The following is a 27906-nucleotide window of genomic DNA, read 5'->3' on the forward strand; positions in this document are numbered from 1 at the left end:
AGTAGCTCACTGCTGGCTTCTGTCATGAATGTGGGCCTTGGAGCGCTGTTCAGTCCTCGCTCAAATCTCACCCGATCACAGGCCGCTAATGAGAGAGGACTGCTTCAGACAATGGTGTGATCCTCTCATTAACGTCCGAGAAGAAGGGGGTGACACGCCATCTAAACCGCCAGAGCGCGACGCAACAAACTAGAGCTCTGCCATCATCAGCGGAGCTGCAGTGCGCGCGTCCACTGGAGAGAGCGGCGCTTATTTTAAATGGAGCTTTGTACAACATGCAAATTCAGCGTGTTTCGTTGATGATGAGAGCGTTCTAGTTTGTCGTGGCGCGTCGATGGGCTGCTGTTCTGTACCTGTGAGGTTCTCCAAATCTTTCTCCTCCAAGGATGAGAGAGTGTCATCGTCCTCCAAGAGCAGCTCGCTCTCCGAGTTCTGCTTCCCCAGCACTGAACCCCTGATGGACTGTTTGCCTTTCAGCACGTCCTCATCTGGAGCTGCACAAAACAAAACACATCACGTTCCTTCAAGCCAAGCGTAACCGCGCAAAAACTTTAAACGACTGTCAGTTCACTTCTACTCGGGTAAGTTGACTTAAAATAAAAATAAAAAAATATATAAAAAAATTAATGCGCTGGTTAGTATTATAGCCTATTATAGAGGAATGTTAATTTATATTTTATAATAAAATTCTAAACAATGAATAAATACCACTTTAATATAATTTTTGTCCCAAATGTCCTCGAGTTGACATGAAAACAACACATCAAAACCATACTAGCTATGGTTTTTAACTATCTATTTCTTTTTTATATTTTTGTATCCGTCTATAAAATTTCATTGGCATTATTTTGATAGTTTGAATATTTAAACAGCTCATTTACATACCGATGGCAAACAGAATTGCCGTGGAGAAATTAATTTAGATTGTTAGTTTAGTTGAGTAAATTAAGTATTTGAATGTGTCGAATTTTGTGAAAAGACATTGCTGAGTTTTCCCCACAACTACACTGTTCTTTTTCTTTCAAAAATTACATTTGGCATGTTGTTTCCATGATAATCAGAAATAATAAAACATACATAATCAACTGACCAAAGTGTGCATGTGTCCATAATAGACGTTCTAATTCAATTAGTTAATCTACAAAAGACATGCTTGTTTATGGAACTTTCTTTTATTGATTTACAGTCCAAAAACTAATATTTATACTAATATCTAATAACAGAACTACTTGTTAACATTAAAACCTTTTGAATCGCAATTAAACTGAAACAGACAAACATATATTCGGCTCCATATGCCAAGCTTACCCCTGACAAAAATCCGAAGTGGCCCTGTCTGATTTCAACTGTACATGACTTGAGGTTCCGCATAGATTATTTAAGAAAAATGGTAATCTGTAAACATTTACAGAGCACTGCATTCCCAAGTGGTGAGGGGCAAAAATGGGTCTACAGTAGAAACAAAGGCAATCTTTCATCTATGTAAACAGAGAGAGGTGACGGGGCAGTCTCTCATCAGACTGCTTCGGTCTGTAGTTGAGCTACTCAGAGTCCGGTCCGGAGCCATGTGACCTCTGCCCTCTCTCTCCAGATACATCACCTGAGGGGGTTTGAATTTGCACTTGAAGCAAAACCCTGAGACCACTCTATAAATAGAGCCCTAAACCATTAGGAAAGCAGAGCAAAGAAATCTCTTGTCATGGAAAGTATGCTGGTGCACTGATATTTAGAACGGTCTTCCTGTAATTAACTCTCCCCAGAGAATTTGTAGTTAGCAGCAGTGAAATTACTACCAGCTTCCTAATACATACCACATGCCTGTGTGCTCATGCCAGACTGAGTGGACACTAGGATGTGACAAAAAAATATGGAGTTACTTTTGTGAAGTCAACCATAATATGTTTTCCTATTTATTTACTATTGTGTCTGAAGCTAACTGATCTGGAGTCACTTCTTCCCAATGTTTTGTAATATAATACATGCCAAACTGCAATAAATGACACATCTCTAATATATATATTCTCTCAAATCACAGCTTAAATTGCAAGAAAACTGCCCGTTGTAAAGCCACATTTTTAACAACTCACTCTGACGAGAAACATAAACAGGAAAACTTAGAGAGAATGAAGAACAAATATTAGCATGAATATGTCAGACAGTATAAGAAAAAACAACAACATGTAAATTAATATAACAGAAATAAGATAAAGAAGTCCAGCAAGACACGTGTTTTTTTTAAAAAGATTTACTTTAAAAATATTTGTGTATTAATGTATTCTGCAAATCCACTTAAATAATGCCATTCAAGCAAACATCATATATCTAGTAGACAATTTTTTTTTTTATAAAACCTGTAGAGAGGAACAACTGTACCAGTGACCTAAACGAGTCAAAAACCCATGTCGTAAGATTACATTCATACATCAGCTTTACTTAAATAGCTCATTCATTCCCCTCATTCAGCAAATGCTAATGTAAATACATGCAGTTGCGTTACACTTTTAAGCTCTGTTTCCTTTTTCCGTGCAAGTTCAAATGCTCATTTATATGCGACTACGGAGGCAAAGCAATTAAATTGTCAGAATTAACAAATTTGTTTTTAACGCAAGTGCAGCCAGGAGTGAAGTCAGGAGGTGCGTATTGATCACAGGAACAGAGACATTAGTCTTCAGTTATTTACCCTGCTATGAGTTGCCCAACACCGTAGCCCGCATCTAGACAAATCAATCCCTAGAAAAGATGGCGCTTTCCAGCCATAAATACATATCTTACCAAACTACCAGCCATCCGCCTTAGGGGTGTAAATCGGGCCACTGTTTCCTGGCTGGCGATGAATGATCGCAATTGTGCATGCCGAAAAGGAGAGGTTTTGATACGATGATATATTTTGAGTGATGAAAAAATAATTTGCAAACAAGCCTGTCTGTATTCATCAAATAAGAAATGCAGTTTCTTTTAAATGTATATCACTGTTATTTGAGGGGGAAAATGATATGCCTCATTCATCAAAATGTACATTATATATGTATCTAAATCTAAATTCCAAGTATTGTGCAAAATCTGACTACTGGATTGCTGAATATGACACACATACACACACACACACACACAATCATGACTTTCTCTTCCACATGTCATGAGAATAATCACAGCCAGATATGACCCTTGTGCTCTGTTTAAAAATTTGAGATCTTGGCCAAGTCTTTCACTCCACTTCCGCAACAAATTTAGGGTCAGCAGTAAAGACACAGCTTTCTATGGAGGAGGGGGTCATCATGAGCATCAATTAGCTGCTTTTTGTTGTTTATTCACTTTTCATAACTACGTCTTATTATGAGTTAAGAATCATATACTGAATTAAAAAACTAAATTATTGATCAAACATGCACTTGAGACATAATAGTTTGTATAGGTTTTTAGATAAAGCTAAAGACAATTAATATATGCACATAAATACTTGATGGAAGGATTGATTATTTCCTGCGCTGGATGGTCACTGGGGAAGCGTTTGAGTAAAATGAAGGGTTTTAAGGCCTCAAACTTTTAGGTTCCATTTCAAAGGTGAGCCAAAGTGTTCCTCAAGGAGCACTTGAACTTAACCAAGTCCGAAGTTAGCAAAAGAAAAATGCAAGAATACAGAAAAGAAAAAGTGGAGGACGGAGCAAATGGAGAGAAATCACTGGGTCCCCTCAGGGCCCTCCATTCAGCTGCATATTATGACCATTAGGGCGGCACATCAGTCTCTGAGGATGCTGGGATTCGGAGCACTTATTGCTTTTAGATCACATTCTTATTGACTTCTGTCACATTGGTCGTTTGTCTTGAGGACCTGTGTCATTCTGAGGGGGACTAAGCAGTGACATATTGGAGACATTTTTTCTCAGAAATGGCCCCGTTTCTGAGGGGTGCAATAGGTTAAGCTGCTCAAGTCCAAGTGCTGAATGGCACTGATTGTAAAGCCTGCTATCTCTCAGTGTGAGTACTGTAAAAGCTCGTCAGAAACAAAGGTGTCTGCAAAACATTTTAACTCTCACATGCTGTATGCATTACTGCGCTGCATGAAGTGATAGAGCAGAGCTCAATTCAAACATAACAAATCAAAAAGAGTAGGAGGAATGGGTTAAAGTGAGCGTGCTGTACATATAAAAATAAGGAGAATGTGTTGATCACAGACGCAATCATAAAGACATTAAATGAGGCTGGAAAAGGCAAGACAAGCTCCTGATGAGTTTAATAACCACATGTTTACTTGCAAGAACATGGTAAAAACCAGCCTAGAATGGATAAATCATACTTTTATCAATATGTGCAGTTCATTATGGAATACATGAAGCATTTTTCAAACGTGATGACATTATAAAGAAAACATAATGAGAAAAAAATATTAGGTAGTAAATTATGCTGATTTTATATAAATGAAGTCATTGAAACAACTGAAAGGGCTCGTTTTTTAATTACTGTACTGTACAAGTGAATAATTAAAAATGTATGCATTCATTTCTCTCCATTAGATGCAAAAGGAAACTGTTTGCAACAATATTACATCTACATATGCATGTATCTTTTCATGATAAAACTGGCTTACGTTTATACTCTTATATTCTAGAGTATTTCGAAACGTACGTTTTTTGACGTTGCATGATAACAAACAAAACTTTTTTTTTTTTTTAATGGTTTTTCCGTGCAGCGAAGTAGTTGTATGTGTCTTATGATAACATATTGAGATTCTTTAGTAGATACGATCTAAAACAGAACTGAGAAGAATATACACAGCACTGAGGGGTCACTTACTTAACTAGATTTTTCATGTTTTTTAAACAGTATAGATTTTTCAGTGACAAGCTATAACTTATCCCAAGCTACTTTATACATGTTTGCATGTAAAACACTACATAATATGTTTTAAATTCATGTGCTTTATTTATGTTCATTTTGAACCAGATTAAGGGACTTTAATTACACAATTATATTTTTCTACTTAATCTAAATAGACAAAATACAAAGCCCGTACGTATATATTTTGTCATCTAGTTTATATAAAAAAATTTCATCCAATGCACCTACAATTTCTATGAAGTGAAAATCTCTACATAAAAGTCCTCAAAATATTTAGTTAAAAGCTGCTGCTTATTGCTGTTTTTAGTCACTAAAACGATGTGTTATATCTTTATTGCTTTCACCCAAATTTAACTTAATTAATTTAACTTAATTAAAAAATACAGCTCTGAATTTAATTATTTCTATATAGCTAACATTTTAGAATGTTGGCCCTTACATAGCTTTAAAATTGTTTATTTTCTGTTAGTATCATGTAGTGTGGATAAACTCCAACAATAAAACTCATTTGGAAAAGTAAATAACTTCATTAAATCATGAGTAATTTGTAATATGGAAAAATACAGTTTTAAACTAGCATCCCAACCGCTGATGCACACACATCTAATACAAACACAAAGAACTTTGCTATTAGCTCTTCCACTAACCTTTAATACCAGCTGCTGACATGCATGGGAAGGAAGGAACACAGTGACAATTTAAGAACAATTAGCCGTACTTAAATATCCGAGCTAATGAGAGGAACTGCACGTGGTAAATAAACAAATTAGCAGCAAATTACTGTCATAATATTATCAGAGAGACAAAGGCTTCAGGACAGTGAGAAAATGTAATTTAATGTTTTTTTTTACTGAGTGTTGTTGCACTAGAAAGATTTTACAGTGATTTTAACTTTTACAGCCGTGTACCTGTTATCATAGGTTAAAGCATTATAGCTCTACAGACCGGGCTGTGTTTTTGTGTGTGAAAGAGTGTAAGCGCATGATATTATGTGACTATGCATTACCCACCATGCTCTGCTGCAGCCTTGAGCGTGGCCTCAGAGTGTGTGGACCCAAACAGGTTCCTGATGAAGCGTCGGCGTCTCCTCAGGTCATCCTCCCAGTAGTCCAGGCGCCAGAACTCCCGCGGTCTGCTGCCGAAAGGAAGAGAGAGAGAGAGAGAGAGAGAGAGAGTGTGTGAGAGAGAGAGAGAGAGAGAGAGAGAGAGGGGCACATATGTTAGCAATTAGCCAATGCAGTGAGAAGTGGCACAGGCAGAGCTGAATAATACTGTCCTTGTTTTGCTGCAACCTTCTTCAGTGCAAAGTGCACTAACTAAAGAATGGCTAATATCAGACAGTTATGGTAATTATGATAATTATTGTTAATAATAAAATCTACCTGGGCTTTGAAAGTAGTTGTATTTTTCCAGATTTATTTAAAGGGTTTAGTTTTCAAACATATTAACTGCATAGGAAACATATTAATGTCAAGCAATTTATTAAATAATAAACATTTTAAATATTAAATCAACAATTTTTCCCTGTTTTGGGATGAACACTATGTAGTACTGCACAATATAATAAAGGCTGGATTGCAAACATTGTACATTATTTCAGTAGATAAATTCTGTATAAATGTGTATAGTTTAACATTATGGAATCAGATTGATGCACTAAAAAGTGTCTGAACACTAAAAAAAAATATGGATTTCACCAATAATAAAATACAACAAATCAATCATAATAATAACCACATCCAACCAAGAGTCAAGAAAGTTGAAATTTTTCAAGCTAGACATTTCACAAAAATATATATTAAATAATATAATTTTCAATTATATATATAAAAAAAAACACAGTACACATGCTTATATAAATATATTAAAAATATATATTATATATTTAAAAAACATAAAATGAACTAAATAATTGCCAATCTATCTACCTAGCATAAAGCAGTGAAATGAAACTGTTAAAATGATACATGTGTGTTCTAATTTTAGAAGTCACATTTGCACAGAACTCCAGAAATGTTTGTCCTTGGGAGTAACACTGAAGGAGAGGCCTAGATTTTTGCAGCACCTCAAGAAGGTGAGATGAGAGCTAAATTCATCACGCTGAGAATCAGCCTGCTGACACAGCAATCCAGCACACACACACACACACACAGAATGAGCCAGTGCTGTGGTTCCAGGCTCATTTCTAAGCCCAGCAGGACACCTTACAGCAGGAATGCTGAGGAGAGGGACCACATTTGACTCAGTGTCCTTCACCTTTAGCCATTTTCCCTCCAATTTGCACCTCTTACCACTGTAAAGAAAACTAAAGTTCTTCCTCACTCCCATTCTCTCTCTTTCTTTCTATCTTGTGTTTTTGTGTTTTCTCTAGTCGTGTGGGAAAATTCCACTTTTAATGAAGATACAGTCAGGCGAACGATTATAAGATATTACCCAATTTAGATTCAAAGGACTTTAATTAAAATAATCTCTTGAAATATTCATTATGTTTAGCCCCCTGAGGGGCACGGAAAATACATTTCCAGCACCATAAATGAGTGTAATATCCAAAAGCTTGCTTAATTTGAAACGAAATGAACTCATTTCGGGCCAGGGGAGGGAAGGGTATAATTTGTTGAATCAAATTAAACTCTTCTTTTTTTCAGTAATGCATAATGGCACGAGCAATTAATTACACACGAACACAAAAGAAAGAGTAATTCTGAACCTAAAGAAACCCATGTGCAATTTTCAAGGAATGATAGTTTGGTGAATCTTAAAACATGAAGATCAGTGATCATATGCCATCCAGAAGAACCGATCCCAGTGGCCTGGCGGATCATCTGTGATCCAGCAAGCGAAAGGGGCTTGTGGTGGGGGGATGACAGCGAATGGCTTTAGCAGTGGCTCTGTAGCCGTCCTCCGGCTGATTTACTGTAGGCGCTGTGAAATATAACTCTCTAAGTCCATTCTGTTCTGTGGAAGTGAGAAGAAGTTTTATCGTGCAACAGGGCCTCCACACCCAAGCCAAATAAATCAGGATAACGGCCACTTAAGAGCCCTCCCTAGTGCTCACCTTCTTTTTTTACGCCCGCATACTTTAACAATCGCCAGCAAACACGCTATTATGACCTAAAATACCATAGAGGTGGAGAAAAAAAAAGGGAGCAAGAAGGAAAGTATTGAAAGAAGGAGTTGAGAAAATAGATAAATCAAAGAGTGGTACTGCGAGTCTTCTCAGAATTAATGATTCTAGGAGAAATAAAAACAGACAGAAATACTTCTGGAAATAGTTATGGCATGCAAAATACACATTTTAAAATCCCACTTAAAATAGCTTCTCGGGCGTATGGGGCCAAGAAGGTTTGGGGCTATCCGAGCACTGCAGGTTTTTCTCAGAAGTGCGATCGATTCGCTCTGCTGCAAAAGGCTCAAAACAAATCCCATCTCGTAAAACTAAAGAGAGCGCTTAAACACGAAAATAAAAACAATTTTACTCTTCGCTTGAAAAGCTCACCGGCTCGACTAATAAGAGACATTAATAACTGATTTATTTAAGACAGGAAAAGGAGATGTAATTTAAAGGGAGATGTGAGTTTTCCTGGAGAAGCACAGCTCCTTGGAGACCATTTACGGCTCAGGTAGACAGCAATGCCTTTCTGTTAAATGTTTCAAAGGAAATGTTTACACACAGACATGAGTAACACCAAAAAAAGAAGAAAAAGCCCTTAGAGTTACAACTGATATTTTAGTAAAGAACGGGAACCAAGCACATAGTGTACATGCACAAAACACATTCAGTAAAAATAGTGCATGACTCCAGTCTCTTGGGTCCACCTAATCACTAATGAATGAGAGTGTATAAATACAACAACAATACAATAACCAGGCCCCGAACAGTCCCCCCTTAAAAGTGTATCCCACAGAGTTGTTTTTCTCAATTCCTACCTCTAATTGCATTCAGATGGAACTAAAGTATATTCATTATATTCCTATTTTGCAGTCACTTGTTTCCCAGTGTAATGCAATTATGAGCTTGCCTATGTTATAAAGTGTAAATATGCATGAATATTTAAACAGTAGGAATGCATACGAGTAGCAGTATTAGAGGTCCAGTAGAGTGCAACCTTGAGCACCCACTTATTATTTAATTTCTACTTAATTAAAAAAATTAAATCTTCAATAAAGAGTTGTAAGTTAAACCAACCAGCTATAGGATGAATCGCATCACCACAAACTTTGAAAAAATGCAAAGGTCTTTTATGAATGAAGGAACTACAAGCCCATGAAGCATTGTGAATTACATTGTCAAATAAAAAAAAAATGGTGGTACAATATAAAACTATTCAAAAAGATGAAAAACAAACTGCCCTCATCTTCAAGGTTGCCAATAAGGCCCCAGATTTAGTTATTAATGTAAATACATTTTTTTTTTTTAAATTGAAAATCATGCTTGCTGATAGGTGAATAAGCATTCAGGGGACTTCCCAGTGCTATATGAGAATGCAAACATAAGAGAGAGACATATAAAAGGGAGTGCACTCATGACTGTAGTTGTAAAACTGTACAACTCTTAATTGTTGCACAATTTTGATTTTGGACTATCCTCTTTTTATCACAGTTACACGCTCATGTGAGTTTGATGTGCTACGTGGTCACAAACCTACCGTTTTCATGAGTTTTTAAGTATTGTGGTTTAAAGACAAGTGATTTTAAGCAGCTAAAATGCAATCTTCAGTGAAATATAACTCATTTAGCTATATGTGAAAATGGTGCTCATACAGCAAGGGAGTACTAAACAGAGTTATTTTGCCATTTTATAGAACGTGAACGGTTAAATACAAACTAATGTGTCAAAATGCCTGCCTTTGCAAGTATCCTCATAAACACAGTAATTTAAGTGAAAGCAAACAGCTGAAAAAGAAAACACAGGTGTAGCAGTATATTGGATCTGGGCAGCTCTTAAAGTGACAGCAGTATAAAATCACTCATATTGTGATATTGGATTTAGGTCATATGGCCCAACACCAAGTACAACTATGAATTACCATTTTTTCATCAATCAGACAAACTGGCTCTTTTTTTTTACGTCAATATTCAATTGCTTCAAAAATAAGTTGTTTTTCGCTACAGTGGTTCTCCTTTATAGGGAATAACTGTGTTCAGGAATGATTACAAACATGCAAAATATTCACAAATGTCAAAAATTCAAGACTGAGGAACACAGCCGACACATATCCATTAAACAACACAACAAAAAAAGTGGTAGGAGAGAGACAGAGAGTTGGGTTCATTCCATATCGTCCCGTCTGTCCGTGAACAGATTTCCCTCTAAGCAGCGACGAGGTGTTTGCATGTGATAGTTTCCTCCATGTAAATAGCCACTCCATCATTCTGGCTTCCAACGTTCATTAATTAAAATGATCACCGAAGGCACAGAGCAGATCCGAGGAGCTCCTCTCCTGTCAGTCTCTGAGAGAGCAGAGATACAAAGAGGATCAATCTGTCTGCAATACAACACCACGCCGGCCACTGCAATTAGTCTAGCAGCTGGAAACGCATTCGCAGCCTCCACCGCCGCCCAGACACTGTGACAATAGAGCCCTAATGAAGGCAAAGGAAGCGTGTGCATGTGTGTTATCCAACCGCCATCAATCCCAGCAGCAGAATCAGCTGCACATTCCACGCAGCAAGTGTTTTCACAGCATTGATGAATTATTCATCCACCCTCCCCATCCATCCATCCATTCCTTCTTCCAAAGGGGGTTCCTAACAGGAATTACGCCAGCGCCTTCTCAAGACAACGACAATTACAAAACACAATAGGCCTCTAGAACCGGGCACGTATCCATGCCGCACGGGCGCAATTAGTAATTAGTACGCTCGTAAAGCAGCCATGACGGAAACAGACCCATAAATGGCAGTGGGGAGTTGCAATTCTCTTATTGCATACGCCGAAAGCAACACTCAAAACCCTCCTCCAAACGTGCTTAATGTAAACCACATTGGGCGAGAATTTAACATGAGCTGGGACTTTTATAAGCGCTTGTTAGGAGTAATTGAAGTCTTTCTTCTCACCCAGTACCAGTGTAAGTGCTGGGTCGCTGGCTGTAAATCTGAACTGGTTTACCAACAGAGATGATGAACGGGGGGCTAATCGTAATACAGTTTAATACAGATGGTGACCCATTGAGTTAATGAATAAGGGAAATAGATCGGAGAGCGAGCAGTAAACAGTAGGACAGAGAGAATCAACAGAGAAGAGGGTCATGTTTTATAATGTCCTCTTTAAAGCTTCAATTGCGCTCCTAAATTGTAGGTTTGCATAAAACAAGCCACACTTCAAGTCTACTTGACTCGAGGGAGGTGTCATAATAAACAAAGCATTTAATTGGGCCATGTGTTGAGAATTTCAGTGCGTGTGTGTGTGTGTGTGTGTGGATGTGGGATTAATGAGGTGTTTTTTGGAAGTTGCTGAAACAGAGAGGTTGGCTTGTGCCGCCACACTTCAGAATGGCATCAGTCTCGCACTCCAGCAGCGTTATAAAAGCCTGCAAGGGTTTTGCTGCAAACACCGGCTCTAAATTACACACAGGTACAAGTATAACCACATATGCCCACTCAAGAACAACAGGCCTGGAGGCTAGAGAATACTTTTTTCAACACATGGCTGAAAAAAAAAAATGGTGTAGGATTTACTTTGAAATTGTTAATAAATTTAACAAATAATTACAAAGAAATTAAAAGAAACAAATAAAAAAAAAAAATAAGAAGAAAGACAGAAATATAGTATCTTCTTGTAAAACGTGGTCATGGGGCTGGGCGATAAATCGATAACGATAATTATCGTGATATTTATTTTTTTTGTGATAAAACGATAACAATAGTTCAATAAATGTTCAATATAATGTTAATATGCCAATAGCAGAATTAAACACACTACTCATTTGAACCACGTCGATCCGTTATGCTCAAAGTTCAAAGCTGCGCAGTTCGAGTTCACTAGAGCAGATGTGTTTAGTCGCTGATGAGACTAAACAGTGGTGCGAGATCCAGTGTGAAGCGCTTGGATTCAGGTAAGAACAAATGACTAGTTTAAAGTGATGAATCAGCGTTGATAAACAGGAGAAACACTGTGATACCAGAAGGCTTTTCAATCTACAAATCGCCATCATTTACCATGATTTTACTGTAGCCCCAGTAACTGCACAATGCTATTGTGGTAGAAAGGTGGGTATTCATGTTGAATGTTATTATATTATTAATGTAGACATGTACTAAATGTGTTTTAGGAGTAATATAATATAATTACAGTATTTTTTGTGATAAAACTACAGGGTTTGTGCATTTACTCTAAATGTATTTACATGAATGGTATTGTTTTCATATAAATACCTAGAAACCATATAGCTACATTTTCATCAGGGTATTGAGGTGCTATATGTTTTAACTGTGTTATCATGATCTAAATGTATGCTACTATGATAGCCCAATGGTTAATAAAAATAAATAAATAAATAAATAAAATAAACAGTCTGAATAATTACATTTCACCATATAAAACTGAGGTTGAAACAACTTTTACATCTGTTACTGATTTTGATAATAATAAAATTAAATACCAAATCACCTTCCACACATTCAGACGTTCTTCATAATGTCATTTCTCTATGAGGTCTTTGCTGCTAATCTTTACTGGAAAGCGTTCAGACGCTCCATTACAAAATGCTGATTTTGTCAGTGTGTCTGAATATTTGACTCCTATGATGATATCACATTGTTCTTTTTTTTTTTTTTTTTTTTTGACAAGGACAAACGATTGCCATCTATCAGGATGGAGAAAAACACATCAAACCCTGGTCTATTGGTACCTGTGTGGCCTGTTTATGAGTTTAAACCCATTAAAAAACATTGAAAGCTGCCGGAGGATGCAACATCATTTACAAAAAGGGCAAAATGATCCTGCAAGAGTGATGATGGTTTCCTAACCGGCTATCCGTTCAAAAGCCATACATATGTGCAGGCGTGTGTATTCTGGGCTGATATTACATGGGGTTCATTTCTGGCATGGAGATTATGTAAATGACAATAATGTGACCTTTAGCATAACAAACGGGCCAGACAGAGCACAAGTTTCATACATCACTCCTGCACAGGGCATTTTAGAGACAACTCGCAGTCATTTATAACCTTTTCCTGTGGATTAATGCAGTTAGAGTCGGTGTGAACACATCTCTCTTTGTGCCTTTTTCATTAATGCCTGCGATTGCCACTGCTTAAATTGCTCTGTATCGCTGAGATTATTTCATATGATTTGCATAAGCCATGTGTTTATGGAAACTGAACGGATGAATTGAATATTTGTCATGCAGAAGAAGGGCAAGCTCGGGTCTCTCTGTCAAACTACTGGCAATCGTGAGATGCGTGGCCGTCTGGAGTCTCAAATTAAACTGAGAGAGAGGAAATCAGAGGGACTTTGCCTGATTAAGGTGGCAATGTCCATGAAGAGCAGTCGGAGGCAGTGATGTTGACTCTGTGCAGTGTATGCTAATGTCTTTCTAAAGGTAGACATAAGGTCAAGAGCAGCACATGATAATGACATCAGTGACGGAGCATCTGTGCTACATCTTAAAGGAGAACAAATGGCTTTTCTCTGCATTTTAGCGGTTTGTATTTATTCATGCATTGCTTACTGTCATCTTTTTAATTTGCATTTCATACATGCATCAGGGCCAATGGTTCTTTCTCAAACACTCTCCAGATCAAAGAAAGAATGATAATGAACAATTCAGTCACTGGGTCGAAAAACTATAATGGTAAAACTCTATTGTAATTTCTGTTATACTTATGGTTCATTATGCAAATGTGGTAGCATTTGACCAAAACACACTGATTAATTAAAAAAAATTATATATTAATTACAATAATACTAACTTTCTTCAAAGTCACAAAAAACTTTTTAATAAAATCCCTCCCAACCATCAGGTATCTTAAATATTACGTATTTTGAATTTAATTAAATCTCACGATCATCAAACGAAAAACAGGAGAACCACTGTGATATGGTCAGAAGGGTTTACAATCTACAAATCGCCATCATCCACCACCAAGGGTCACCAATTCACCTATGTGACCAAAATAAAGTAAAAATCAAGCAATACTGTCAAATATTAATATTTTAAATAACTTCATATATACACATTTTTATATATTATAAAATGCAATTTATTCCTGATTTTTAAAAGCATGGAGAAGACACAAGACAAGAACAAAAAAGAGACAGAGAACATCCAGAAAGACAGAAGAAAAAAACCCATATGGTTATAGAAAGAAAGAAAGAAAGAAAGAAAGAAAGAAAGAAAGAAAGAAAGAAAGAAAGAAAGAAAGAAAGAAAGAAAGAAAGAAAGAAAGAAAGAAATATGGGTGAGATGGGTAACGGATGCCCCATCGTGCTCCAGGGCGGGAGTGAGAATTTTATGTGTGCCTCTTTCTGCTTTCGCTGCAAAAGCAAACTGCTGGGTCACAAAGATAAAGGAGATTTTTTGGTAAATGGTGAAAGTGTTGAAATAAATGACCCGACCGGAGCTGCGTGTAATTACTGTGGCCCAGAGAGTAACAATCTATCACCGTAGTGAGGGGGTGACAGAGTGCTAAGGGGTTAGTCAAAGGAGATAGCCTCTGACTAACTACTGGACCTCAGCAATCGATATTTTCCTGATGTCGTTCCTGGGAGAGAGCGAGAAAGAAAGAAAGAGAGGGGGGAAGAAAAGGCCTTAAAAACTTCCCAAATGGCTTTTCATTCAAATATTGATCAGGGCCTCCTATCGTGACCTTGCTCTGTCACGGCAGTATACTTTCTTAAGGGCATATGAAACTCATAAATCTGAGTTGCTACAGAGGAAAAGTGTGCGTGGTGTTGTGTGTAATGGCTCTCGCTGCATCAGAGGCCCGTTTGCTACTTTATGTAGGGACATTCCATTATAAGGCCTCCTTTGAGAAGAGGATGATGGGAAAGTCTAAGGGACAGATAAGACAACTTGAGTGTTAAGAATCACTCTGTTTCAACAGACAAAAGTACAGAGAATCTTGCTGTCTCCTTAAAATTGGAACACAGATTTTTTTATTATTATTATTATATTTAGCTAAAAAAAGATACTTAGCAGAATCCCTTTTAGACAACAGATCAGTAATTGTATTTCCTGTAGCCATCATTTCTAGACCTTTCTACTGGCATTTTGACAATAGCCCGAATAAGGCAGAGACTGTACATGTGTAAATATATGAATAAAAGAAATGGACTCATACATATACATTATGAATGAGAGAGCACAACCAGTTACCATAGATTTTGGTCTTTCCCCATTTAGGTTGATGAGACCTGTACTTGCATGGCTGAAAATGGGTATTACAAATATGGCTACCGAATGAACCATTTTGCTGAACCATGTTCCAATGTTGAACTTTCACCTCAATATTGATAAATATTTTGAGGTCATACTTCCTCACAATCACTAAGCCTGATTCAGATCAACTATTTGTGTGATAACTTGTTATCATGAGTCATTGATATTCATGATACAGATCAAGTCTGCAGTGCTATAAGGGCAGACGACATTTCTGGCATCACAGCCCTGCTGAAAAGACCAACGTTGCTGCTGGCCAAAGACTCACCTATTAACTAAATGAAAAACACCTCAAGGCTATCTTTTTGCACTGCCTCCAGATGACCATAATAATCATAATAAGCATACTTGTCTGTGCCTATAGCCTAGTGGGCAGTGCGCCGAGATTTGAGGCTGTTGTGTTACAGGTGTCCTGATTTCAAATCCTGGCTCTAGGACCTTTCCTGGTCCCACCCCCTCTCTTTCCCACTTCATTTCCTGTCTCCTCTACACTGTCCTATCGTAAAAAGGGCAAAAATAAATAACATTTAAATAACCCACCAAACAAATATTCTTGATTTATTTATCTTTAACAATAAATATTAAAGATAAATTATAAATAAATAATAAGTGTACATGCACAATATTTTTGTTGATTTTTTTTTTTTTTTATGTGCTGTGTAATTTAAGTACTTATTTTGTCTTAACCCTTTCTCAAAATTAATTTGTGCTCTGTCATTTGGCGCTTTCTAAGACATCCTGTATATGGACATGCTCACATGGTGAAAATTATGTCATTAAAAAAAGGGCTTTATTGACTCATTTTATTAGGGTTTTTTTTATTTAGTTTTTTGTTATAACATGTTCAGCAATAAGTCGGGTCACCCTCATGAACGATCATTGTTAACATAAAAGATCACTGATGTCACTTCAGAATACACATGCAAATTTATTTATTTATTTTTTTTTTTTTTTCAGAAAATATGAACTCTTCTTGGGTTTTGTCTTAACATAGGAATGTCTTAACATAATTCAGGAAGCACTGTTGGGAAAACAAAATATTCTCAGGAAGAAAATAGTGACTTTTTAAAAAAATATTTAAAATAATGTTTCGTGAATCCGGCCCAAAAACTACTGTATCTTAACCAAAGGATAACTCTGCCAACCTACTAGGGATGTAACGATGTTAGAATCTCACAATATGATATTATTGTGATATGAAGTCAATGATATGTGATGCAATCTAAGAAAAACCCATCAATATAACAAATATATTTTAAAAACTACACTTTTTGCCTGGAAGACCTATCGTTTCATATCATCATGTGTTTACAATAATATAGAGACATTTTGCTATTGCAATGTCTTGATATTGATAATATTGTTACATCCCTACAACCTACTTTACCAAAAAAAAAAAAAAAAAGATACCGGTTAGTTTAGTCTATGATTCTATGATCTGTCTATGATAGAACAGACTAGCATTAATCAGCAGTGTTAAACAGTCTAGACAAACAAAGGAATTACTGGTCTAAGATTTTTTTTTTCTTTGGATCAAAATCAGTAGTGGCAAAATGTCTTTTCAGCACTACTTCTGCATCTTCAGTAGAACACTTGATGTGACTGCTGAACTCTGGGAGTTCTGGAGTATGTGGAGTCTGTCATGCTAACATATGGACAACATCAGCGCTACGGGAGCCGTTAATATGTCCTTCTTTGACACTTTGTTACTATTTCTTACAGTCTGGGCCACTGTTGTGTATATACAGTCAGAGCTAAATGTTTTCATTAGGACATATTTTAATCCATTTCCATAACGCAAAAGAGGAGAGCTGTGAGAAGCCGTTTTCGCATCATTTATGTGAGATATCCCAAGGAATCTGCAGCTGTCAAACCTTTACATGCTCTCTGGAGGTTTACAGATAGAGCGGGAAGACATTGCAAGCTGTCAAGTTTAAGGCACGGAAATGGGGCTCAGAAAAGCTCTGCATGTGAAAAGCACGAATGTGTTGCGAGTCGCCCACAGATGACAGATATTCTACATAGCTAATCCATGTTTACAGCTAACGTCTCAAGTAAGAGGTTGGACGTCTAGGTGTATCGTGGCGGTTTGTTTGAAAGGTTTTGAGATTCTGTGGAAGAAAATCTCATTTGTTTTCATCATAGATGAAGAAGGGAGGATAAGGAGGGAGAAAAGAGAGCGGAACAGCTGCTCTCTCTCTATCTGGCCCACAGTCTTGTGGGATGTTTGTACATGGTTTCTCAAGTGTTTATAGCCAAACCGAGCCATTAATGGTACTTGTTAAACAGCTTATGAAGAAATGTAAATAAAAGCAGGACATGTATATGTTATGACATGCTGTAATCTGCTAAGTATCTTGCCTTATCTTTGCCAGGACCACGCAGGCCAAGTTGATAAAATCATTTATAGTTTGTCATGAGGAACCTCTGCAGATGATTTAATGTGGAGAAGATTGTCATTGTCAACTTTTCTCATGGTCCTCTGCATTTTGCTTGTATAACTTACTTATTTTCTGCAAATGAAAAAAATAAATCTTTCTTTTCTTCTGTAAAACACAAAATTAGAAATTTCAAAGAATGCACAGGACAATTTTTGTTTCAGTGCAGTTCCACGAATGGGGACTGAAGCTTTACAGTAAAGGTGATCTCTAAACCTTGTCAATAAATCATGTTTGAATGAGAAATGAATGACTCCTGTTTTTGAACAATCATTCAGGGCTGCATTTTCCAGAAGCATTTTGCCCAGAAGCATGATTCAGGTTGGATGCCAAGACTTACTTTATTTTGATCTGATTCTCAAAGAAAGCCATCACACAGCTTCAGAAGACTCAGTGCAAGCACCATATCCATTCACTTTCATGACACCTTTGTAGTGCTTTTCATTATACAATGAATAAATAAAATAAAATTGATAGATATTCTTAAAATAATATGGTTCATAATTGGTTCATAGAAACTGATCTGAGCATTCTGAAGCTCTTTGAAAGACTGGATCTCTGTTTACTCTTGTAAAAGCAGCTGAAGAGAAAGTGAAGGTCAGATAAAACTGAGACCCTTGCAGCTAAAAATGAAACTAACAGAAGGACACTCGAGATCACTCTGTTCTGATGTACAAAAACAGTCTTATACTACAAAGAACCAGGGTATTTAGCATCCATTTCCTTCTTTGTATAGCTTTGGCAACATTAAAGAGTAAACAGAGGAACTAATAAGCCTTTGGTGAGTGTCCGGATGAGGAGATAATCATAATAAAGTACACTGGGCAGTACTGGTACTCTACTACAGATGCATTAAGCATACACTGGTAAAGGGACTGAACTTCTAGAGGTCCCTCCAAACCAACCTTAAATGCTATACAATGTTTGTACTCTCAGTGGGTGGGAACAAACTGTCTGACATGCACTGGGACCTATACGATATTACAGAAGATATATTCTATAGGATGAAACCATGTGGCAGCAGTGTCCTGCAGCGTGACATTCTGTACTTCATTAAAAACTATTTTAAACAAATGTCTGTTCATAATTATAATACATGCAGTTTATAATTTTTTTGATTAAAGACCACACGGAATACTTGTAATCACATTTGAAAATGTACAATTTAACAATTACTTTTACAAAAGCATTTGAATAATGTGGATAAGAAAAAAAAGAAAGAAAGAAAGAAAGAAAGAAAGAAAAAAGAATTTGCCATTCAAAAACTTATAAAGTTTTGAGATTCTTTTTGATTAATAGAAAGTTTAAATGAACAGCTTAAAAAAATCTTATTGCGCTTTTTAATGGTACTCTATATCAATTTTGGCTGAGAAAATCCTCAAAATGAATAAAGACATTTTGTGGCAAATAAATAAAGTACTGCATATACATTATAAAGTGCCTTTAGAAGTAAACCCAATGCAGGATGACCCAATCAGAGTCATGACTTCAGGTTTTACATTTGCACCACACATCCAAAGAATATTGAACAGTTACAGTTTTGTTAAGAAATAATGCAAAATTCCTCCTGACCATTTAACAGGTATGTGTCCACTTGCACTAACCACAATAATATATATTTCATATATTCATTCATAATTCAGTGCATAACTGACATGTTTAAAATATTAGAAAGTCATTGGAACATATCCATTTTACTGTCAGGAGTGAGTGAGTGAGTGAGTGAATGGGTGCTGCTGCCCGCATGCACGCTAAATAAACACAGACCGAGCGCTATAGAACACAATACAATAATGGCACAATAATTCTGAGTAATACATGCATTTTGCTAAAAGATTTGTTGTTGGACATTAAATGTGCCTTTTGTAGAATTTCAGTCTACACACTGTATAAAGTGTATTTTTATGATAGCAGTACTTGTAAAGGGACTATTTTAATAAAATGTAAACTAGTACAGTCCTAATTACATTTTTTCCTTTTTAATTTAGTGATTTTAACTTTTAATGTAGTAATTTTAATGCTTTAAAGAGCAATGTTAGATTGTAACATTCTAATATTCTGTTATCTGTTCTGCTAACTATACAAACAAAATACAGAAAGGCTGCATGGCTGTAATAGAGTCTGTGGTGATATCATTGCGTTCCTATTGGTGAATCAGAGAAAAACTCAGCTTGGCCTGACAGCCTGTCCCAAACCAGGTTAGTTTCCCAGTATTAGTCGCCACAGTGACTTAAGCTATACAGCTTTTTTATATTTTATTGTTATATTTTTATAGTTTACTTTTATTTCATTCTTTCATCGCTATATTTATGTGTACCTTCATCTGTGTTGTATTCTTTAATAATTGCATGTTCATAGAGCGGACCTGACTCACATTTCACTGCTGGTTATATATGCTCTATATAATTGTGTATGTGACGAATACAAATCTTGAATCAAATATATATATATATATATATATATATATATATATATATATATATATATATATATATATATATATAAAATACTGTTTTGAATGTAAGATTAAATGAATTTACCCTGTATTCTTCTACCTTATATTCTGTATCTTCTGTAAAATGAGATTTGTGGATGAAAGCCAGAGAGTGGTGGGCTACAAGCGTGATGGCGTGTGGTGGGAGAGAGGTGACGGAGTGCTTGTGTAGTTTTGGCGAGCAGGACAGCAGGGTGCTCTCATAACAGCCTGAGCATCATTAACCAGTGGGATGATGAACGACTTGCATTACCTACACCAAATGTGACGACATTAATGAAGCATCTCAAATAGCACCAAATGAGAACCTAAGGTGTGTATGTGTGCATGTGTGTGTGTGTGTGAGAGAGAGAGAGAGAAGAGACATTTGTATATGACTGAGGGGCCAGAACCTTTGTCCAGCTATTGTTATGTGTGACAGAATTCAGCACTCCCATGAGAACAGGATTGTTTGTGTTCATGGATTAGAGAGAATAAGGAAGAACAGTAGAAATCCTATTATAGAATTTTCCTTGGATTATATTCAGTTACATCTCTAATATAGTGGTCAGTATACCTGGTTTCATTTCAAGACATGTATACGGACATCAAGTGTTAGGCCAACACAGTAACACATTTTTTTTTATCATACAAAAGGTATTAAAATACTAAAATATTATTAAAATGTGTTAGAAAATACTGTAGGTAAAATTACATTGTAAACTATAAATAGCCATGAGAATCTGCTAAGAAAACAAGCTTGGCTGAGTGTGTTACAGTGCCCAGCATTCCTCCGCTCCTGATGGGCTGGGCATAAAATGACAAAGCACAGGATAAAACAGTAATGCTAATATTGATAGTTTGTCCATTACAGGTCAGCTAACTGTCCTCCAGAACAGTTACAAAGCTGTTAGTTTCGATTTCACAAGGCCGATCAATACGTGGGCATACTGTTTCAATTTTGCCTGCATTGATTTTCTCTATAACACCACAACCCTGCCGCATTCATCTCTTTGAAAGAAGGGAAGATTTGATTTACTGAAGAAAAATTAGAGTGCACATCACAAAGGTTTCTGCCGGCGTGGGCTCCTGACACAGAAAAGATGGATGTCCCCAGGCAGGGGTGCCTCTAGCCCCGAGGAGCTCCATTAGAGATCACTGGAGCTGCTGCTGGAAATGACTCGCATTAGAGGAGGAGGGAGAATGAGAGCGAGAGATAGGGTGTGATGGTGGGAAAAGATGAGAGAGGAAAGTGAGAAAACATCAAAAAAGGGAGTGCAATAGAAAGAAGAAAACAAGAACAAGCAAGAATCTTAAGAACCATTTGCCGGCTCCTGATAAAAATCTGGTATTTCTACAATAACTGCCAATTTTCACAAAGAGAAAGCAAAATGGTGTGAATTTTCTTTTTTTTTTTAATGCAAAATGTTGGTTTACTAATATTTACTATAAGTAAAGACACATAACAGGTTCAGAAAAGCTGAGTTTGATGAAGGCAGACGAGCCTACAATTTATGTAAAAGCTGAGAAAACGAATTAAACATTTTGAAAAAATAAAATTGGGGGTGTACTCATTTTAATAAAAATCATACAGAATTGAAAAAGAAAGGTTAATGCTTGTACGCAGCTAAACGGTGTACTTTCTCGAATAATTTGAACAAAATAAGAAAACACTAAGTTTACCTTATTTGTCAACTCTTAAACCATAGTATGCACTTCATATCTGCTAAAATATCCCCTTCCTTTACGCTGTCTGTTCTTCATTTCATCTGTTTCTATCTTCCTCATCTTCTCCCTGACAGTGTTTGAGGGCGTGGAACTGCTCGGAGCACAGTAGCAGAGTGAATTTCCATGCTACATTAGTCCCACCATCAGAATGCAATGAAGGAGAATATGAGAGGAAGACTCATCTGTCCTGCGAGACTCCCACTCCCACTCCTCCTCCTCTTCCTCCTTTCTATCATCTCTCTTTCGGCCAGCCACTTTACTGGCATGTCATCTACATGAGAGATCATCTGTCTTTTGACCCAAATAAACATGACCACACTAAAAAAAAAAAAGAGAGAGGAACGGCAGGCAGCAAAAAGAAAGAAAAAAAAAGAATGCTGTCAGCAGCCTCATTTGCGGGCACTATGTTCATTTTGTCTGGTTTTGGCAGACGCTACTGCCACATGTTCACCTGCGTCACTAGACGAGAGGGTGGCATTAGACAGACAGGTGGATGCAGTTGTCCGTCAGTCTGAGATCCAATCAAAAAAGAAGGGCCACGGGCAGTGCAGAATGGGACAGTCCCGAATCAGCAAGTGGAATGTGTGTGTGTGTGTGTGTTAGTATATGTGTGTCTTTTTCTTTGTTTGCCGGAGTGCAAAGCCCCATGGACCTCTCTGACAATGCATCCACAAGCGAGAGAGGGAGGGAGCATGTGAGAAATGAAAGCAGGAGAGAGAGAAAATCACCTAACACCTCAACTCTCCTGAGGACGGGGCTGCTGTAAGCTGAATATTAAGACACAAATTGCATTCAGGCGGGTCAGTAGGTGTCAGATGATATTAGATGCCTGCCATGAGGAAACAACAACTACCATCAGCCAGGGAGGAAAATAATATTTTCATTTTCAGCCTTTTATTGAATGGAAACTTTGGGGAATACGTCTTTATGGGGGGGAGCTAGCGGGCTTGCAAATTTAACACTCCCAACAAAAGGGTGTAATCATGGCAGCTGAGTGCCCTTTGAGGGATCTGATTTCATTTTCATGAAGGTGAAAAACTAGATTTTGCTATGCGTGTATGTGTGTGTGTGTTTGGTCTCTCAACACTTTAATGCTGTGGTTTTCTTTTGTTATCTAAGATGGTTGAAGCATGTAATTTCAAATACTTTTATAGCAAAACCAATATGAACATGTGGCAATCTCTATGAATATGGTACACTTTGGTCCCATGACTTTTAAAACAAAATATTACAAGCACAGATCCTATTGTCTAATAAAGTATCTGCTGAATTAGGCCTGAATTTGATGATCTTAATATGCTAAATTCAACATGCAATACCACACATCGACATCACTTTGAAATAATCTGTGGAACTGATATTCAATTAATTGTTGGAAAAATATGTAAACAATTAATTCTAAAAACAATGGCTGAAATGTTACTTGTTTTAAATTAAATTAATCTCAGTGTTCCACATCTGTCATCCAAGATGATTGTTGTTAACTGCGTTTGTCAACCATGTTCTAATATTTTAAGAATATTTAAATAAAAATAAATAAATAAATAAAACATAATAAATACAATTAAAAAAAACAAACATGTTATATGTATTTATATTGAATTATTTTCTTTTCTCTCAAATGCTAGTTCCTACCACATAGTAGTTTATTTTAATTAAGATACATTTACAACCCTGTTACATTGCATGCATTTTTTTGCTGGCAAATGTTGTGTAATTATGATGATTATTCAAATTGTATAGCAAGAAATAACAAAATCACAATTTTGAACTCTATTTAGATAAAAAATTACAATACTATTTTTAACCATTTTGATCATGTTTTTTTTTTTTACCCTTTTCGTGGTAAGTTCCAACTGAATCACTCCTTTCCACCTTTAAAAACCAAGATGTGAAAATAACCTAGTGTACACAAGCAGCTGCAAATTGCATGTTGCATTGTGAGTGTGTGTTAGTGTGTGTCCCTTCTTTTACTTCCAGATGTTGTTCTCTCTTCTGTAGTTACCGATCCCCAGCTCTCCAACATTTTTGCCCATGACCTTCTGGGTAATTGAGCAGAAGTATTGATGTAACAGCAGGGTCTGATTGTGATTTATTAAACACACTCTGAGACTGTGCCAGCGTCACCACGCGCCCATCGCATGCTATTACAAAAGTCATCAATAGCTCTGCTACATAAAGGCCAGTAATGGGGAGAGAGCCAAGAGAGAGAGAACAGAGCGCTCTGCCGTTATATGACTGCAGAATACTGAGAGGAAAGAACAGAGAGAGAGAAAGAAATCTTGATACAACAAACTGCACACAGGTCTCCAAATCTCCTGAGAACACATTTTGTTAGGACAAAAAACTGAACTACAAAGTCAAAGAGCGTCTTTGGCATAAAACTAGATTAGAGAAAACCAGTGCATGACTGCATCATTAGAGGATATTTCTATGTGTTTACAGAAATAAATACAGCTCCTCATGTTTCCTTCGGTAATGGCCAGGTAGCAATCACTGGCTTTCATCCCATTCCAACAGCAATGCATCATACACAGGAACTGAAGCAATGAGACATAACCCAGGCTCAGAAGCATGACTGTAAGACTCCATTAGAGCCCATAATGGGCAGAAACGTAGGTTTAACTTATTATGAGAGAGGGAAATAATACGTGGTCTAATGATTACGGATGATTTTATATGGGGTACAGGAGGATGCAGGTGTACTATAAAACACTGCGAGAGGCCAGCTGAACTGTACTTGGAAAAGATGACAAAAATATTACTTTAGTTCAATCAAAGTCTGTTCACAGAAAAAAAATGGTATTGACAAATACCATAAAAAAAAATATAATACAAATTGCTTGGTAATGCGAGACAAAACTTTTTGACAATTCAGTGGCACAAACTGGTTGATTCTCCAAGTATCTGGCTTCCCAACATAAAATGGAAAAAGACGACGACAAAAAAATAAAATAAAAACAGTGTATGGCTATCACTGCCACACAAATTGGAAGAAGATGATTTAAGGAAAAACTAATCACTGGGTCATTAGTGGTAATCAATTTCAGATCATTTTGTCCTGAAACAGCAGGTACAAACCGTGTTGGTCGCTTTACTTGTCAGTCAGGCTGTGAACAGCATGCTTGGCCAGAATAAGCTGCATTAAAGGCCAAACTTTTGTTGGCAATGCAAAAGTCAGGCTAGACAAGTCATGTATACTTCTGTAGCATTGCATTATTGCTATACATTTTTGAGATAACCAAAAGTACTTTTGTGAAAATATATAATAATACAGTGTCAGCAAAGCTTATACATCAACATGACATGACTGAGGTTGTACCTGAACGCAGAGCAGCCCCAGGCACCGTGCTTATCTGTGAGGATGTTTACAATCTTCTGGATGAGCTGGGTGGATGTGACGTGATCCCGGTACTTGGCGGCCCTGATCAGGTGATCGCACATCTTCTCTTCATCACGTTTCTCAGCGGCATACTGAGCACACTGAGACTGCAGACAAAAGAAAACAAGTCTTCTGAGTAATTTTGCTCTTATGTGCTTTCATTCATATTATATCAACTAACACATTAAACCATTTATTCAAATTATCTCTCTCCCTTTAAAAACTGCAATACCATACGTGTGCAGTGTGATACCTGTCACATACAAACAAGTTCCTTGTGTTCCTGTGCTACTTTTACCTCAGAAGAATGCTGTCCATCAGACTGGGTGTAGAAAACAAAGCACACTACATCATTAGAGTGTGTGTTGACGCCTGAGCACGCATGTGTGTGTGTGTGTGTGTGTGTGTGCGGTAAATCCATACACACAGGAAACAAATGGAACTCTGGGTCATTTCCAGCCTGTTGTCACAGTGATTAATAACACTGGACATGTATTTGCTAATGCCTCTGGGCTACGCTAAAAAATGTAGAAACTACCCATAATGCACAAGGAGACATTTTTCTTTGTCAGAATTTGTTATCAGAAAAGCCTTTTTTTCTTTAACAAAGCACCTCACACCGCAAATATCCCTTTGATAAAACTTAAATTCCGTTTTATCTCTCGGTTCATCCCACTGTGGTTGAAGAGCAAATTAATAAGCCGCCAATGTCCCAATCAGAATCAATAAATCAAGAGATGAGTAACAAAGCTGGTGAGATGCTGTACGAATTCAACCCAGAATAAGCGAAAACAGCCCACCAAGCACAACACAACACGGCTTCACCCCCCCACACTTGCTTCTTATCTGATTCTGATGCAACGTCTAGCAAACAGCAATCAAGTGGAAAGGTTACAGCAACCACTAGAGCTTGTTTTAATGTAATTCCCTCAGCTTCATCCATTGCGTGTTATGGGCCTAAATTAAATTAGCTTTGGACAGCACACGCTTCAGACAACAAATACAGTAAAGGCAGTGGTCTGGTGCGGTAGCGGCGGCAGACACTGAAGCCTGCCTTGGCAAAGTTAGCGGTAAATGCTCCAAAGTGCCTTCTAATGGGCCCTCCTCTCCAATTTGAGGATCGACTCTTCATGTATGACAGAAAATCCATAGAGATAAATCACATTAGGGGGGCTTCCCTCTCCTAATTATCAATCTGTGTCTCATTTCACTGTTCTTTACTCTGCAGTGACCTTAAAGCCATGAGAAGAGGACGGTAGAATAAAAGAGAGATAAAAGGTAAAGGGTGAATGTTTAAATGTGAAGCGATTTGGATGTCTGGTGTAACAAAAGAGCGGGAATAAAGGAATGGAAAGAAAGACAGCGATTTGTCTCTGTTGAGCGCAGAAGGTCACGTCTGGGTACGAAATGGAAAAGCCTAGATGGGTAACATTTGCTTTGATGAAAGAAGCAAGCAAAAAAGGTTTTGACAACAACAACAGGTGCTCATTAATATATATATATATATATATATATATATATATATATATATATATATATATATATATATTTATTTAACATTGTAATATTATCAGACCTTTTAAGTTGAATAAAATGCAGAATTTGTAATACTTATTGAAATAAACTGTCTTGAAGTTTGTACTAAAGGTGCTTTCTGAATCAGAATAGCTTCAAAAACAAAAAGAGCAATCATCCATATTTTTTCATTGTTCCCTTCAACGACTGATTAACACATTATTAATTTGCTGTCATGAGTTCAAACACTTTGGCATAAACAGGCACTTTATCAACTAGTGTCAACGGCACCAAATCCCTGAGCTCCATAATGGGCTTCGTAATTTTCATGAACTTCCTGACAAATGGCTTCCTTGCAGCTGAACATTCAGGCTGAATTATAGGAAACATACAGGTGAAATGCATAGCAGGGACATTATCATCACGTTTGGGGCTGTAATTCTGAAGTGACGTCATAAGACTTTTGGAAACCCAACAAGGTGGACTTAATTCAAAGGGTCTTGCACATGTTTGGCAGTGCTCTGAAGGGGGAACCACAATCTCCAGTCACAGTGCAGCTGAAGCTGAAGCCATAGAGGGAGAAACAAAACCATGAAAGCAATGTGTTTATGACTTCAGACAGAGTAATCATCCACATCTCCAAATGTTCTGTGTTCTGGGGAACTGAATCAGACAGGGTCAGCACTCATTTCCTTCAAGTGGACTACACCCATGACAAACCATTAGAGCCATATTATTATAAAAAAATCTGTATCGTCGACAGTAGTCTAAAACTATTTATTCTGCCTTTCAATAAAGATCCAAATATAAAACATTCATGCATATTTTGAGTGTAACAAAAGAAAGACTAATTATTTTTGAATTACTGTAAGCTGACATGTTTTAAAATAATTCAAATTTATTTATTTCAAATGTAAAACCAAAAACAAATTAGAGCTGGTAAACATATTTAATTTACTAGTAAATTATTGAGAAACTATTCATGGGTAATTCATTTCTAATTCATTTATCAATCCTGGTCAGAACATTTTCCAAAAGTAGTCATTCACATTTTTTATTTTTATTTTTTGGGGGGGGGGGGGGGGGGGGGGGGGGGGGGGGCAAATCATGGTGAAGCTCAACTTCTTAAAAAATATATATTAATATGAGTCA

The 27906-nt window shown here is 37.0% G+C and overlaps 1 protein-coding gene across 3 annotated transcripts in view; it reads right to left on the bottom strand.

The window, feature by feature from the left end:
• Positions 1 to 27906, bottom strand: part of lrba (LPS responsive beige-like anchor protein) — a 235502-nt gene that overhangs the window by 85574 nt on the left and 122022 nt on the right. For 2 of the 3 annotated variants that reach the window (XM_052547152.1, XM_052547151.1), the window contains exons 36-38: positions 25180 to 25346; positions 5847 to 5971; positions 354 to 494 (exon numbers count right to left, since the gene is read on the bottom strand). In XM_052547152.1, the coding sequence (XP_052403112.1) occupies positions 354 to 494; positions 5847 to 5971; positions 25180 to 25346 (433 nt within the window). The remainder of the gene's footprint in view (positions 1 to 353; positions 495 to 5846; positions 5972 to 25179; positions 25347 to 27906) is intronic. The other variant, XM_052547153.1, reaches the window with a different exon arrangement.

This window comes from Carassius gibelio, chromosome B1, assembly GCF_023724105.1.
Source record: "Carassius gibelio isolate Cgi1373 ecotype wild population from Czech Republic chromosome B1, carGib1.2-hapl.c, whole genome shotgun sequence".
Lineage (NCBI taxonomy): Eukaryota > Metazoa > Chordata > Actinopteri > Cypriniformes > Cyprinidae > Carassius > Carassius gibelio.